Below are 17,126 nucleotides of genomic sequence, written 5' to 3'. Positions count from 1 at the left end.
AAAACATCACATAGTGCTTCCTAAACAACTAAAGATATGAAATATTTTGGAACATTATGTTGAGGGGGAAAAAACAAAACAAGGAAAATGTATCAGAAATATGAAATGACTTGACTAATCATTTTCACGAGTGCAGAATCAGTACATGCTCGTTTCAGCTAGTAATAATGCTTGATGGCGCTATTACTAGCTGAAACGAACATGGAATGCATCTGCACTCATGAAAATGAATTGTCAAATTTATATTTACAACTGTTAATTCTGAAAAAAAGATGATAAAGCTCTGTCCATGATCAGGCAAAGAAAAATGAAAGTACACATTATAAATCTGACCAAAAATCTGTGTAGTCGCTATTCTGTTCACATTTCTAGCACATTATTACTATATATATTTATTTCCCAAAATTTCTCTCATATGTTCATGATTAATTGATAGTCTTCAATATCAGAATCAGATTTATTTCAAATATCAATTTTATTCTAAATATCACAAACATTTTTTTTTTTTGAAAGCCAATGATTACTTAGTGTATATAAAAAACTTACTGCTGCTAAAAATCAAATGTATCCTGGACTATGTTTGGCACTACTTACAAAAACAAAGCACCTGAAGGTTACTATATATTATTACAGCACACAAACAAGTAATGGCTGATTCTTTTGGGTAAAATTTAGGGGTTCACTAATTTCCTAAAGCATAGAAAAGGCTTTTAATAATGATTCCTTTATAAATGCGTTTGTAAATTCTCTTTGAGAATTTGGGTTTGAAATGAACACATGCCTTTATTTGACACAGGCACATCACACTTCACCACGCTCCTGGTCTACTGGCCACAGAACTCCATGCACTGGTCCCTGAGGTCCTGCCGACCTCTGAACTTTTGTGTACTCCTGCACGGTTGGCCGTTAGCTCTTCTATGGAGGACAGCTCCAAGTCACTGTCTTCATCAGACAGCTAGAAGACAGGTATATTACAAAGCTTTTCAGTCTAATGCTGAAGGCAATGTTCAAAAACAAATTATATTTCTGCTGCAAGATTTTAACAGCAATGGAAATTACTTGAGAATATATGAGATATGTGAGAATGCGTTTTTTTGTTGTTGTTTTTTTACCGCTCTCTGTTTTACAATGGCAGGCCGAGGGGACGGGCTGGATGGGGGCATAACTCTAGTCCCGCCCACAGGCTTTTTGATTGGTGTGCTTAGCTGTCTTTCCAAACTTCTTGTCAATGTTTGGACAACAGAACCTGCAATCAAAAAGCATTCGTGTTAACTGATTAATAATATAAGACTTAACAATTTAAAAATTTAAATGTCTACATCCCACAGGAAGTTGGAAGTTTTATAGTTTCAGAAATATCTGACTATTAAGTTTTTTATTCTATGCTGCAGGGAAGGTGTACCTTTGTAGGCCGAAACCCAGAAACCCAGAAGAGTTGACTTAATAGCTGTTGAAGTCAAGCAGCCGTAGTCTGTTTATAGTCTAAGTTTAGCTTTTTATGATTGTATTTAGGGTTCAAATTGAATAAAAATTATGTTAATTTGTGAAGATCATTATGATAAACAAATAATGAAAGAATCATAAACTTTTGTTAGTCACAGAGCTTATTGTCTGCAATAATCTGCAATAATTCATTGGAGTTTTTGTATAGAGAACCAGGGTGATGCTAACTTCCGGGTTCACCTACAAGGCCTTTGGCATTTGCTTACCATGTGAATTGGGACTTTTGTGAAGTTTGTGTGTGTCAGAAGCCTCTGACAGTTCACTGTCTGTCCAATCAGGCTCAGCTGTTGGGTTCAGCAGTGATCCTGATTGGACAAGGCGCACAGAAGGGGAAGGCTTGCCCCGTGAGCTGGTGATATAGGTACTGTCCTCAACTGACTCATCCTCATCTGAACTGAAAGGTGGTGTGCTAACAAGAAAAAACATACTGTTAAGGTAATATTAAGTATAGTTAAAAGCAGCTAAACATCTCAACTTTCTATTTCATGTTTTAATTTTCATATGTCTCTGAATATTTACCAATTTTAAAAGAAAGTATACCCGCTCTTTTTTTGCTGTGTTTTTGGAGTCTGATTCTGAGGTGCATTGGAGCGTGGGGTGGGTGTTGGAATAAGTGCTTGTGGCTGCTGGCTCTTGGCCCTCCGAATGGACGACTTTGAGTCCTCCCTGGATCGGAGGCTTTTTTCCTTCACTAGGGTTGAATTTTTCATTCCCCCTAAAACAAATATATAAGAATGTCTGATCTTGGTTCAGAATAGTGGCAACCAAATGGAACTGACTTGAAAGCAGATAAGATAGACGTGTGAGTATGGGTAGTGTGGTGGCATGATAAATAACTCATTTGCTTACCCTGTTTTAAAGTGCTGGGTGTTAATTTCCCCAGGCTTTTCACTCGCCTAATGACCTCACGTGCCAGGATGTCTCTTTGGTTCTGAAGGTCTGGCTGCTGTCTGTACCTCTGCAGCCGCTGACCAGTCAACAGAGCACTCAGACTCTTAAAAGTTTGCTTAGAGATACCCTTGGTACCCTGCCAAAACATCATCACTTCAACCACTGAGCAATGCTGTTGGATGACATCATATATTCATGCATCCACTGTCCAAAATTAACTAATTATTTGGTCCCACTTTATATTAAGTGGCCTTAACTACTATGTACTTGCATCAAAAAATAAGTACAATGTACTTACTGTGGTCATATTGTATTGCAAAACTTTTGCTGCTATTGAGTTGGGATACAGGTGAGGTTGGTATGGGTAGGTTTAAGGGTGGGCTAAGGTGTAAGGGATGGGTTAACAGTGTAATTATAAATGTAACTAGATTAAAAAGTTCGTCGAGACAAACTTTAGGTTGGCTTGAGAAAGCCTAGCCTGAATGTTTAAAGCAGTTGTGAAAGCTTGAAGTTTAAATGTTTTCAGTTTCAAATAGGCTAGTTAAGTATTCATTTACTGGTTTTTAAAAGGTAAAAAACAGAAAAAGGTTAATAGCATGATTAGCATGTTACTAGCATGATTAGCATGTTACTAGCATGATTAGCAAGTGACTAGCATGTTGCTAGCATGTTTCTAGCATGTCGCCAGCATGTTTCTAACATGATTAGCATGTTACTAGCATGTTGCTAGCATGATTAGCAAGTGACTAGCATCTCAAGCTCTCTCAAGCCAACCTAATTACAGATGTAATTACATACTGTATAGGTATTTTTAAAAAATATAAGTACAATGTAAAAACATGTATAAGTGCATTGTACCAAATGATTCATTTAAATGTAAGTACACAGTAGTTAAGGCCACCTAATATAAAGTGGGACCAATTGTTTTTTTTGCTGCATACTTTATGGTTAGAGAGTCGGACTCGTAATCCAAAGGTTGCGAGTTCGAGTCTCGGGCCGGCAGGGATTGTAGGTGGGGGGAGTGAATGTACAGCGCTCCACCCTCAATACCACGACTGAGGTGCCCTTGAGCAAGGCACCGAACCCCCAACTGCTCCCCGGGCGCCGCAGCATTGGCTGCCCACTGCTCCGGGTGTGTGTTCACTGCTGTGTGTGTGTACTTTGGATGGGTTAATTGCAGAGCACAAATTCCGAGTATGTGTCACCATACTTGGCCACATGTCACGTCACTTTAAAAAAAATATATTGTTGTTGCGACTGTTGTTTCGGACAGATGTGTTCTTTAGTTTAGTAGTTGGGTTGTACAGTATGTCAATTATCAGACTATGATTCCTACAGTTTAACTTAATCCTGTTTCCTAAAATACTCACCGTTTAATTTAGTATTTTATGCCTTAAAAGTTAATACTGATGCTTGTTTGAGTCAATCTGTACCTTCCGCAGTCCCATATTCTCCAGTTTCTCCTCCAGTGATTCTTCTAGAATGGGTCTAGACGCTTTCATCAGCTCTGACTTTCCTTTATGTAACTTTAGAACCTTCCACTGGGGTTCATCTGAATCCTCCATGCCTGAAGGTGCATGCAAATTTTGTTTGAATAATGTACATCATGGCATGATTGGTGTGTGTATGTATGTACTGTGGTTAAAAACTACTGAACCACACACTCTCTTCATCTTCCTCCTCTGGTTCCTTAGGAGAATCTTGGGCTTTTTGCAAAACCACTGGAGCTACCAAATGAGAGACAAAAATGGGTCAAACCACATTCAACTCTATTCAAAGCAACAATGTTTTATGTGATCAAGCAATGAGTATAAGTCCATAAATGGCAGCTATAATTCATTACCTGAGACTGACAGCTTTTTAATCTGTGATGAAGCATCAGTTAGAAAGATGATTAGTGTTCAAGCATCAAGACATCAGCAGATCATTTTGCAATAACTACAATCTAACTATGTGTTGATATATGAATTAAAGGTGAAGTGTACCATTTTTTTAAATAATTTAAAAATAACATCACATCTTAATAAAAGACAACTATAGGTTTATGGGTTCTCCAAAGAGTGAAAACACTTGTGCTTCTTTTTACAGGATGGCTTGCAATAAACTTCTTAGCATGTAACTGACTTGGTTATCCAAACAAAGCAGATGGTATGTGAGGTGAAGGGGTAGTAGGACTGTTTGGGGACTCTGTATACATTATTTTTGCGATTATGATCAGTGCCTCTAGTGGCACTTCACTATCAGGGTAACACTTTCTGACAAGAGCATAGTTTTATAGCTGACTTTCATCCACTGTTTGCAATTGTGAAGTAAATAACCAACCTTCTCCTCCTGAGATTTGATGAGTCTGTCCTTCTGGCTCAGCTGAGAAGAGAGAGAGACAACCTGCTGCTGTAGTTTCTGCAGACTGGAGCCCGAGTTCTTCTCCACAGACAAGGCCTTCACAAGTCTGGCATTCTCACTCTTCAGCTGTAACACACACATACAAATCACAGACATGATAAGAGTGTTCCAATATGTTGCCCATTAGGGGTGTGCAGCGGAGCCAATATCTGTATCTGTAGCTATCTTAAAATTATTTATATCTGCATTCGAATAAATTCAGGAAATCATCGGGTCTTAAATCAGAGGTCTGTCAAATTACATGGTAAGTCCGTTTTAAATGTAATTCTGTTCCCTTCATAGTTCTTATTAAACAAATAAGCTCTGTATAACTCATAAAATTATATTTTTTTTTATTAGAATTCAAAAAAATTTTTAAACATCTTTTAACTTAAACAAAAACTTAATGGCCGGTTTCACAGACAGGGCTTAGACTAAGCCAGGATTAGGCCATAGTTCAATTAAGACATTTAAGTAATTTTTATTAACATGCCTTAGAAAAAAACATTACTGGCGTGCATCTTGAGACAAAACAAAGGCACTGATATGTTTTATGATCAGTCAAGTTTATTTCAGTTCAAACTCAGAATTACATTTTAGTCTGGGACTAGTCTTAAGCCTTGTCTTTGAAACTGGGGGAATGTTAAATACACTCATAATGCCTAGACAGTACAATACTAGAAAGACTTGCCTCTTCTTTCTCCTGTCGGTGTCTGTTCTGTGCTTCCTGAAATTTCCTCTTCCATTCACTTTTCTAAATGACAAAAATGGACATGAATAATATATTGAGAAACTGGTAAAACTGCAGAAAGTAGGTAAACAGCAAAAAAATGCAAGCACTCTATAAACTAAAAAGTCTCATATATGCACACACACATACATATATATATATAAATGCATATTTATATATATTTCATATATTATATTTTTTTTATAAATTAAAGAACCCAGAACCAAATTTACAACCAAAAATTATAATGTAGTTTGACCTTGCATCAGTTTTCAGTGACAAGCAGTGCCAACAGAAAATTCAGCGTGATGTGGCACAATTCAGAACATATTTCATGTTTATTACAAAGCTGTGTAAAGGAGGATTTTGATTCAGAATGATCTATTTTGTAGCCTGAAAACTGTACATTTTGTTGTTTGAAATGAAATCCACTATTTTGACAGGAAAATTATGGACATTTAGTCACATAGTGAATGATTTACTCGCATTGTAGAGGGATGTTAACCAAATGTAGTTACTAAAACATACACTGAGTCCATAATGGATGTTAAAATCTTGTTTAACAGTCGCAAACATTATGATCTTTATAGAGCTGTTCTACACAGAAAGAGAATGAACAGCTGATATCCCCCTGCAGTCAGAACAAAATCAACTCTCCAAAAATGTATATTGCACACTTATTTGTTTTGTGTATGAATAAAGAGTTCCCTGGATGGACGCTGAACCAAATAATCAACAGAAGAAAGAATGAAGGAATCTGTGCTGTATTTTGATGATTTACCACACAGAGGTAAGCAATAATGTAAGGAGGATGTTTTATCTTGTCTTTGATATACCACAACCCCCTATTTAATTTGAAAAACATTTATTATATCTAGCCAAGTTTCCCCATACAGTAAATGTGAACATTGCAAAGACCGTAAGCATGCCCACACTCGTGTCACCAAAGATCACAGACGCCATCTTGTGCACCTAGCCAGTAAGACCATGATATTATATTTGAACGTGAGAAAATATACCTTAAAAATTCATACTTGAGACTCACTGAGTGTCGTAAGTAATTTATTTAGACTCAAATTCTTTACTGGGCATTCGTAAACTTGCCTAAGAGTTGTTCAGTGTTTGCTGATGAATAATCCTTTTTTTTGGCAACTTGTAAAATAATAACCATTCATTTTAAAAGGGCATTGTATTAATGACACATGCATGACTCAGTGAACAAGCAAAGAACTCTCACCTTCCTGGCCATTTTCTCTTTCAGCTCTCTCGCTCTGTTTTCTCTCAGTTCTTTCTCAGGGTCACTCTCTTCTTGTAAAGTGACATTATTAGCTACACCCACCTCTTTGTTCTGCAACACTAGCAGTTTCTATAGATGGAACGATGACAAAAAACATAGAATATTATTACAATGACATACAAAAACATACCCCCAGTAGCTCATCTATTGGCTGCCTGGCAGATGTACATACCAGAGGATCTATCTCCATCTACTGGTGACAGTTTAAAATAATCATTTTAAACCAATGTGTACTCACAGCCTCTATGGATGAGCTCTTGCTTGCCATGTCTTTTGACTCCTGAAGAAATAGCTGTCTGAGCTCTCCAATGTCCTGCTGAGATTTTCTTCTCTCCTCCTCTTTCCATCTCTCCAGTGCTTCCTTCTCTGACTGTTCTCTCCTTCGCTGCTCCTCTTGTTCCTGGAACACATCTGAATTAATTGATATATGTGACCCTGGACCACAAAATCAGTCATAAGGGTCCATTTTTTGAAATTGAGATTTATACATGATCTAAAAGCTGAATAAATAAGCTTTCCATTGATGTATGGTTTGTTAGGATAGGACAATATTTGGCTGAGATACAACTTTGAAAATCTGAGTGTGCAAAAACATCTAAATATTGAGAAAATTGGCTTTAATGTTGTCCAAATGAATTCTTAGCAATGCATATTACTAATCAAAAACAACGTTTTGATATATTTAAAGTAGTGAATTTACAAAATATCTTCATGGAATATGATCTTTACTTAATATACCAATGATTTTTGGCATAAAAGAAAAATCTATCATTTTGACCCGTACAATGTATTTTTGGCTATTGCTACAAATATACCCCAGCGAATTAAGACTGGTTTTGTGGTCCAGGGTCACATAAAAGTCGAAAAGGTCATGTAAAAATGAGATCTTTCAATGCTTTTACACTTGATCACACAACTTTTGCATTCCCCTAGAAACTTTGCATTTGTGTCCTCTCATAAAAGTACTGTATTCCTGCAAGAAACCATATGTTTGCTTGTAAAAGCACTGAAATATAGTTTTTTCCCATTTCAAATTATTTTGATCATCAGTTTTGTGATTGCATTTAAAAGTTTTGCAAGCAAAGCAGGAATGCAAGTTCAAGGGAACACAAAAGCACTGGAATACTATTTTCCCACTTATCTAATTTTCCCATTAACATGTAGGGGCTTAGATATAATAAAGATGGTGATGGAAAAATTAGACCGCAGGAAAAATTCTATTTCAATGCTTTTGGTTTCACCCATGAAACTTTTGTGTTCCCCCAATAAATGTAAATAATTTATAGTCTCCATACGGTTTCAATATAGATTTCAAGAGCAGCTTGGAAATTCTGCTTGATAATAGTAAGGGTGCATAATAATAGTAAGGGCGTGTAAATGAAAGCTATACCTTTAAGTATAAGGCCTATTGAACTGATAATAAACAATCGAACACACGACAAGTTCAGTAAGTATCAAATACTGGAAATAGACACAGAAGGAAATAGGGTTATTTAAGAATTTTAGAGCTGTATGGGATGCTGGACCTTGATTTAAACAAACTCACCTGCTGACGCCTCAAACTTTCTGTTTCTCTCTCTGCCTGGAGCTGCATTTCTGTCAGTCTTAGTTTCTCCTTCAGATCTTCTATCCTATCTTCCATCTCTTCTACCTTCCGCTTCTTTTGTCTCTCTGAGACATACACATGCACAAGCAGTGATATTGAGTTATTGAACAATTCTTTTCAACCACATCATTAATGAAATTCAAGTGAATTGCAAGCTCACCTCAAACTGAGTTCAAAAAATAACAGACACAATTTTTTTTCCACCAACCTGAATCTGTAACTTCAGGATGTCGTCGCTGAACATGTGCTTGTAAGTAAGAGTAGTTGACAAATGATTTTTCACAGAACTGGCACTGTCATGAACAAAAAGGCATCAAAATATTAGAACTGGTTTTATGATAACTAAAGGTCACCGAGCAGCCAGTAGTTCATTATGTGCCAATTTTACAATATCTACTCAATCATGAAAGCATATTAATGTTTCTTAAGTTGCATATTACATATCACATTATGTTACCAGACTGAAAATGCTCACATTACACATTTCCCATTCTTTATCTTTTCAGTTAGCCTTGGTTAGCAAAATACCAGCTTAGCCTACTAGCTTAGCATAATGATAGCTCAATAAGAAAAGTTATTTTTATTATCTAGAACAAGATATCACACTATATTTTACACTATATTTAAGGTATTGATGGAGGGAATAAGATTCTGTGGGAGGAATTGAAACTAGCAAAAAAAAAAAAAAAAACTTTATTAGCCTACAGGTTCAAAACGCTACCATTCAAAAGGTTGGGGTTGGTAAGATTTTTCATTTATTTTATTTTTTTAAAGATTAATGCTTTCATTATGCACAGACACATTACATTGATGAAAAGTGACAGTAAAAGAAAATGTACAATGTTAAAATATTTATATTTCAAATAAATGCTGTTCTATTGAACTCTTTCAAAAGTCGGTTTCCAATATTGTTTTTTTTTTTTTTTTTACATTGATAATATCACGTGACACTGAAGACTAGAGTAATTTAGCTTTGCCATCACAGGAATAAATGACATTTTAAAATACATTAAAAATAGAAAACAGTTATTTTAAATTGTAATATTTTTTGCAATATTCCTGTTTTTAATATAAATTTGATCCAATAAATGCAGCCTTGGTGAGCATAAGAGGCTTCAAAAACACACAAAAACCATACAGACCCCAAATGTTTGAACAGTATGTTTGACTGTGAGTGTAAGGTTTTAAAGGGATACTCCACCCCAAAATGAAAATGTTGTCATTAATCACTTACCCCCATGTCGTTCCAAACCCGTAAAAGCTTCGTTTGTATTTGCCTACAAAAAGTATTCTCGTCGCTTCATAAAATTCAGATTGAACCACTGATGGCAGATGGACTATTTTGGCAATGTTTTTTATACTTTTCTGTGCCTTGACAGTGTAATTTACTTGGCAGTAAATGGGACAGTCACAAACCTTCCGGTTTTCATCCAAAATATCTTAAATTGTGTTCGGAAGACGAACAAAGCTTTTACGGGTTTGGAACAACATGGGGGTAAGTGATTAATGACAAAATTTTCATTTTGGGGTGGAGTATCCCTTTAAAAGAGTTTCAAAAGTTCAACATTTAAAAAAAAAAAAACACCTTGTGATAATTATTAGCACTGGCCTGCAGGAGGAGCTGTTGAGTGGCGATCATTTTTTTTCTCCTTCGATTCTCCTGTTTGGCTTCCTGCAAATTTTTTTCAAGTTCTGCTCGTTGCTCTTCTCCTCGCTGGACCAGAGAGAGCGCCGCCTGCAGACGCTCCTCCAGTCCTGACAGCTGAGAGCTCAGCAAGTCCTGGCAGTGCAGCAGGTACTCAGTGCTCAGCTGAGACATACGAAGCAGTTTGATCAAAGAAGGGTCTGCAGCTCCTTGACAGTTTGGGCACCTCTCGCCCTCCACGGCACAAAACGTTACGGTCGTAATGAAATTCTGAAGCATATCAACATCCATGTCTCGCTCAACACGTTCCACATCAAGAGAGGAGAGACGTCTCCAGTCTATGGGCTCAGTACGTGAGCGGAAGCGGAAGGGCTGAAGCAGGTGTGCTGGATTCCAGGGCGGTGTGGTGGACAGAGCACTGAAGGGCTCACCAGGGGAGAACTGGCCCAACATAGTGAAATGTTTGAGATAGAGAGGTGAATAGATGTGGTGATTCCTAAACAATGGCTGAGTGGGGAGAGAAAACACAATATTTTTAGTTTAGCATTCAAATCAGCATATCTAAATGATCATGAGACACTAAAGACTTGAGTATTGGTTTCTGAAAATTCAGCATTGCCATCCAGGAATTAATTACATTTTAAAATATGTTAAACCAGAAAAATGTATTTAAAATTGTCAAATTATTTCACAATATTACTGTTTTACTGTGTTTTTGATTAAATAAATGCAGCCTCGGTCAGCATAAAATACTTTTTTCAAAAACAGTAAAAATATCCTACCAACAATGCATAGCAATGTATACATTTTTAAAGCTAAAAGCAGACAATTTAGTTTTATTTTTTACATTTTGTATTATTATTTATTATAGTGTGTGTTATATATATAAAAATAAATAGTTATATATTTTTATGCATTATTATTATTATTATTATTCCCTTTTCTAATGTAATTGCTAAGTGAAGGAAATATATTTCAGTAGATTAGATGGCAGACAACATATTGTGAAAGTCAAAGAGTCCATCTCTATGACAACAACTAAAAGCCATTGTCAGCGGCCACTCTTGCACTATTGTCATTTCAATGAAAAGCTTTCCAAATTGTCAACAATACAATCTTATCTTATTTTCTGTGCAGTAGTACATAGACTATAATATACATTAGCATGCACGCATGGTAAGTACATCATCCATAAGAACAGAACCAAATATAATCTGTATAACATCTGTTATGTGAGTCTTGTATATGAAAGAGATCTCATATTTCTTAAAGACCAATTTTCTTAATAACAGTCAAATACAAATATTTTTACCTGAAAATGCACTTGGTAAGGGTTCACCTTGTTCTGATATGAATCCATGCTATCGGGTCTGAACTGAGTTTAATGCCTTTTAGTTTGCATATCAACAGTAAACCGTCTCTCTGCGACTCAAACTAAACCCGTCACACTACCTAATTTCACTTCCCATGTTTCTAGACAACCAGCCACACCTGTAATTCTGACTGCACGATCTCAACAGTTTACCGGGCAAATTGAGTGCATCAGTAATATACATTTTCTCAGGGTCTTAATGACTGATTGACCAACTAATTGACTAACTGAATTAAATCCCAACAGAATCAGCATCCACCTCTCTTAATATTAGGAATTAAAGTATACTTTAAGTGTATAGTACATAATACATAATAGTAAGTGTGTCTTACTATTATGTATGTGTGTATGTAGGCCTATGAATGAGCAATAAAGTATTTTGGTTAGAAAATAATCAGTTCAACCTCAGTGTGTATAACCAAGATGCAAGATGCAGTTTATTGTCATGTGATTAAAATAAACAAATAAACAAAAACATAGAGGACCGCTTTAAACATTAATGACATTAATGAAAATAATCATATATTTTGACCTTTTTGATAAAAAATAATGTTTTGTTCAGGTCAAATACAACCCAAGAAAACTTCGTCAAGATGTTCATGGTTTAAAATTCATGATATTAATGAAAAAAACAAACAAACAAAAATAATCACCATGAAAGTTTGAAATAATTTTGGAGAATAATGTGAAACAAAGTATATTAGCACTTTTTACTTCACTTAACATATTTAACGTTAGAGTTAATAAATCTATAATGGTTTAAAAGTTAACCTGAGATATGATTTAAACCTGATTTTTAAAAGATTGCTCCCATTTATAAAATCTAATGTCGTCATTGCCCCATCTGTAGCCTTGTTAATAACAGTACAGCGGTATAAAAACGATACCAATATAACTAACTGTTAACGTTACATTAAAAAGTAACCTATATAAACAGGTATTTCTGCGATCAACGGTTGACAACACCGATACACTGTACACAAAAGTAACGTCTAGCCTACTTAATAGTTAATATAAAAGAGATTTCAGACACTTACCTTTGCCTTGATTATAAAAGTTAAATAATAATTATAATAATAAGTTCAAAGCTTCAAGCTACAAACTGAAAGGAGAAGTTAACAGCTGGCAACTGTTGCTGATGGGCGGGGCTAAGAGAGAAGCGTTTTTTGTTGCCATGGTGACTACTGAGTCATGACCTCAGGTGCCAAAGCTAAAGATAAGAGAGAAGAGGCAGTTTTCAGAAAAATTGTGGATTGTGTGTGTAGCCTATTTAATTACATTAAATTAAATTAAATTAAAAACGAATAGAGATTAAATTGTAAACTTGAATTTAAGAAACAATACGGAAACCATGCAACAATGCAACTGAACACATGATGGCGCCACAATTTAGCCTAGTACACGTCTGGGACTGTAATTTTAACCTTAAATTTCTATGTTGAAAAAGAAGGGAAAAAATAAACTATAAACAAATTGCAGTAGTATAACATACTAAAATACTCTTTTTTTATTAATTAAAAAAAAAACATAATTATAAGGTGTGTGTTTGGGGGGGGGGTAATTAGCGAAATGCCTGAATATTTTCCCCTCATTGACCGTGACCGACCAACTAAACAAGAAAGCAAGCAAGCAAATAAATAATTAAATATACACACACACACACACACACACACACACACACACACACACACACACACACACATATATATATATATATATATATATATATATATATATATATATATATATATATTACAAATGCAAGAACTCTACATTTCAAGTCTTAGCATGCTTACAATATGCAATCAACTGGTATTTAAAATACTGTATAATACTGTAAATGTAATGGTTTTCAAACAATAGGCTAGCAGCAAAACAGTTATAAACACAAAGCAATTTATGAATGTGCAAGAATGGACAAAGGAAAACATTGCTATATAGGTCTTCTAGATCATTTTATCTTGCCAATCATCAATGAATTTCTGTGCATTTTACAGATTCTCTTTAAGGGATGTTTAAATCTCATTCATGCTCTCTGCCTGACTGCTTCGGCCACTTCTGAGGAGCAAGTTCATCCTTCACTGTCTGTTTAATGAGGTGCTTGACTTGCCTGAAGTAACTCTCTCCAGCTCTGTTCTCTCACAGTCCTAACAGCTTCACTGTCAGTAGTGCCTCCTTTTCACAACAATCCATCAGTCTGGGATTCTATTTTCTATTACCACAGAGTTAAATATACTGGGGAACCCATACATACATAGGGTAGAAAGGGGTAGCTGTCACATGGTGCAGCTGTCAAGGTGCTTTTTATCAGTTACTTGTTATAAGTTTTAAGTCCAATGCATGAATGCTTAATTGTTTTCTCCGGCAATGACTGTCACATTAAGTGCTTGTGAATTCTATCCCCAAAACAAAGAATCAGATGTTTATGTAATAGCTGTTGAGTAAAAAATATTTGACCAACTGGTATTTTAACCAAATGACTGAGCACATATAAAAGATGGAATTAAAAAAGCTGCATTAAAAAAGACTTATAATACATCATGCATCCTGCTTACATTTGTATGAACTTGAAGTCATTGTTATTCCATCACTTATGGAAATGATATAAAATAAACTCCATATTTCCTACAGGCTCTCTCTTAGTTATGTAAAACACTTTTAATAGAAAAGGCCATACTGAACTTCAGACTTTTTTTTTTTTCTCTGCTATTAATAAATCAGAATTTAGGCCAAAGCATTTATTATTAATTACTAGTTTTGAGTTATAGTACAAGAGGTTAATAATGGATGTCTGGGCATGATTAATGCATTGTTAATTAGCTGCTAATACGAATATTCTCACTCCCTTAACAGATGCCTTACTGCTGATTAGTGTTGTAATCCTTTTAAGGTTGCCTCCTTTATGCCTTATAGTTTTAGTTCTTTCTTCCGTGAGTAATACCTTTTAACTGCTAATTTTACTGCAGATATGTGAATGAGAGACAATATAATTTAACTCACAAGAGAAGAAAATATAAAAAAATAGCACATAATACTATAAATTAGTTACGCAGCAGCTTAACAATACAACATGACAGCGAGCCATGGATCACAAATAATCTCATGAGAATGTATTGACCTTGTATTGTATTGGCTGATACTTCCACTGCACAGTTAAAGACTATTGAAGAAACCCTTGAATGTACAGAATATGGTCGTCTAAAACACCCCACACTCAGTGTGCAGTGTCTTCTTTATCAAAAGCAATTAATTCACAAATTCAAATAAGCATTTCATGCTTTTTTCTATTCATTTACTTTCATAAGACATTACCTGGAGGAAAGGAGGTTTCACCCTTCACTGGTTATTTTTGTATGTGTTGTGAAGTTAATTAAACCTTTAAAATTTAAATAGGATTTTTCTCCACTGCTGTAGAAGTAATTCTTTATAATGAGACATTTGAATGCGCTAAAACTATATTTAAAAACAAATAAAACAATTAGCAAAAAACTGAATACAGTCTACGTTGGTTGGTAAAAAAGTGCAAAGCAAACCTTGTTTTATATCCATCTATTGCTTTAACATTTTTTATCAAGCGATGTATAGACTGTGCTAAATACTAGCCTCAAAGTGTCTGCATTATTAACAATTTGTTGAAACTTTATTTTAATCTAAAAAAACACACACACACACACACACACATTTAACATGATCAGAAAATAAATTAGCCAAATTATAAGAATACAATAAATGCTCAAAGATAGTAATTTGGCCATTTTTTTAATTAAGTAAATCTGTTTTTATATAATAATTGCATATGCAAATAAATCACTGATTGAAGTGCAACAAATGCAATTTTAAAACATTTTGTATACTCTGTTGTCACGAAGGCCAAGAGACTCTGAGACTTTTCAGTTAAACTGTAAGCAGGAAAAAAGAAAACTTTCAGTCATTCAGAAGCTGTTCTTATCAGCTCTGAGCACTGAGGGAAGCGGTATTGATTTTTTGGAAACAGCGGGTTGTGGTGGATTAAGAGAGGTTCAAGGAGCTGCATGCTTTTCATAGTTTCACACAGTAAATAAGTAATGCTCAAAAATGTGCTTCTTGCAACAGAGACTGATCATTTACCCCTGAATGATGCCACATGGGGGGAAAAAATCTATATTCATCTGCTTGCGTCATTGGAAAGTCTGAAGCTGTGACAAACACTTCTTTGTGTCGACTGGCCGATCTGTGTGAGACATACTGGCTCTCTTTGTTATCTTCTAACATTGATCTAAGACACAAAGGATGCAGAGCACTTGAATGATGCATTGAATGCGCCTTCATTTTATGAAAGCATGGTCCAATGAACTTGATAGATTCACTGAACTCTGTTTAACTGTAAGTTACTTTTGAGAATCATAGCTTATATAGGCCTACCCACCCTTATATGCATTTATATTTTTTATCACAGTCTGGACATATAGGTGCAGCAGTCTATTGGCTGCTTCAATATGTACCTCCAGAATGCATCATATACTGCAGTTTGTGCAGTATATACTATTTCTATGGCCACAGGAAGATGAGAGTCATGCATACATTACATGATGATACGGCTACACCTGCTGTCTGACAGACGGTAAGAGGAGTTATTTTAAGCCGAAGCCAAATCCAGATGATTTGACTGGTGGCAATTTCATGCACAGTTGGATTCCTCCACGCCTCTATATGTGCTGTGTGTTGGCAACACTTGGCACAGATAATGCAAAATACAGGTGGTCTTATATACATCTAATTTCCATTGTGGACTCTGCAATTACAATTGCAAATATGAGTCAGATGCTTAAAATAATTGGCTGAGATCTCCAGAATCGGCCTTCTCACCATATTATGCAGTTTTATAATTACAGTTTTTAGTTGGGTATGATACAGGGTTTTATTTAGCAAGTGTATTTCATTCTACATATTTTATGAATGTTGTTTTGTTTTCTCTCAAAGCTCTCACTCTGATTTTCAGTTTGAATTTAACTGCAGAAAGTACTCATACAGACCTATTTTTGTTTCAGATGTTCTGTATGCAGGCTACTTGCAGAGCATGCAGTTTTGAGAGTGTATATAAAATCTAGGGGGGGAAATGATCAATCAATCAATCAATCAATCAATCAATCAATCAATCAGCCTGGCAGCATTGAACAATACACAGACATTTGAATCAACTACAAAATGGCTGTTAGAGTGCTTCTATTGATTGATTGATTTAATGACTGATAATTGTTTATAGGTTCAAGAGAGCCCACTGCCAAATTGCATTTAATGTAAATATATTTTTACTTGTCCAGGCAAAAATCACTGACTTAGAAATCTCAAAAGGTATAAGACACAAGCCATGTAATTTGAAATGTCAAGCATAAATCCCTAGGTAAGAACAACTAATAAACAGAAGAAACAATTCATTGGATACTTTTGTATTGCATAATCTTTGTTTTATAATTTGTGAAAATATTTATGTAAATAAATAAATCTTCTATGAGTTTCACAGGAACTTATATGCCCCAAAAGCTTGAAATAACGCTACAAAAATCTGTGGTTGCCAAAATAATTTTGTAAATAATACTATAAAAAAACCTGCAAATTATAGGCCTCCAATATAAAACCGTAAACCAGTAAATCCAACAACACACACTGACTACTAAACTACTACTAAAATCTACTTCTTCATTCCTTTACCATAATAATGCA

The 17,126-nt window shown here is 35.2% G+C and overlaps 1 protein-coding gene across 2 annotated transcripts; it reads right to left on the bottom strand.

Annotated features, from left to right (window-relative positions):
• Window positions 1-502: 502 nt before the first annotated feature.
• On the bottom strand, window positions 503-12,572 carry dzip1l (DAZ interacting zinc finger protein 1-like). 2 transcript variants are annotated; one of them, XM_058779378.1, is made up of 16 exons: window positions 12,464-12,572; window positions 9,995-10,561; window positions 8,618-8,702; window positions 8,350-8,474; window positions 7,042-7,203; window positions 6,744-6,872; window positions 5,468-5,530; window positions 4,717-4,863; window positions 4,238-4,259; window positions 4,059-4,121; window positions 3,828-3,961; window positions 2,353-2,530; window positions 2,044-2,218; window positions 1,710-1,912; window positions 1,113-1,246; window positions 503-955 (listed from the first exon to the last, which is right to left on the bottom strand). In XM_058779378.1, exons 2-16 carry the CDS (start codon window positions 10,505-10,507, stop codon window positions 809-811), a joined length of 2,280 nt encoding a protein of 759 aa, XP_058635361.1. In that variant the 5' UTR covers window positions 10,508-10,561; window positions 12,464-12,572; the 3' UTR covers window positions 503-808. The 2 variants fall into 2 exon arrangements, with proteins under 2 accessions (XP_058635361.1, XP_058635362.1); XM_058779379.1 differs by lacking the exons at window positions 503-955; window positions 1,113-1,246 and having other exon boundaries at window positions 1,779-1,912; window positions 2,023-2,218.
• Window positions 12,573-17,126: the final 4,554 nt, after the last annotated feature.

This window comes from Onychostoma macrolepis, chromosome 06 (genome assembly GCF_012432095.1).
Source record: "Onychostoma macrolepis isolate SWU-2019 chromosome 06, ASM1243209v1, whole genome shotgun sequence".
NCBI lineage: Eukaryota > Metazoa > Chordata > Actinopteri > Cypriniformes > Cyprinidae > Onychostoma > Onychostoma macrolepis.
This window is presented reverse-complemented; position numbering and strand designations above follow the sequence as displayed.

Coding starts and splice junctions, on each gene's coding strand:
- dzip1l (XM_058779378.1), bottom strand. CDS start 10,507: ATGTTGGGCCAGTTCTCCCCTGGTGAGCCCTTCAGTGCTCTGTCCACC. Junction 8,703..9,994: donor GTGCTAATAATTATCACAAG/GTGTTTTTTTTT, acceptor TGTTCATGACAG/TGCCAGTTCTGTGAAAAATC. Junction 1,247..1,709: donor CAAAAGTCCCAATTCACATG/GTAAGCAAATGC, acceptor TTTTGATTGCAG/GTTCTGTTGTCCAAACATTG.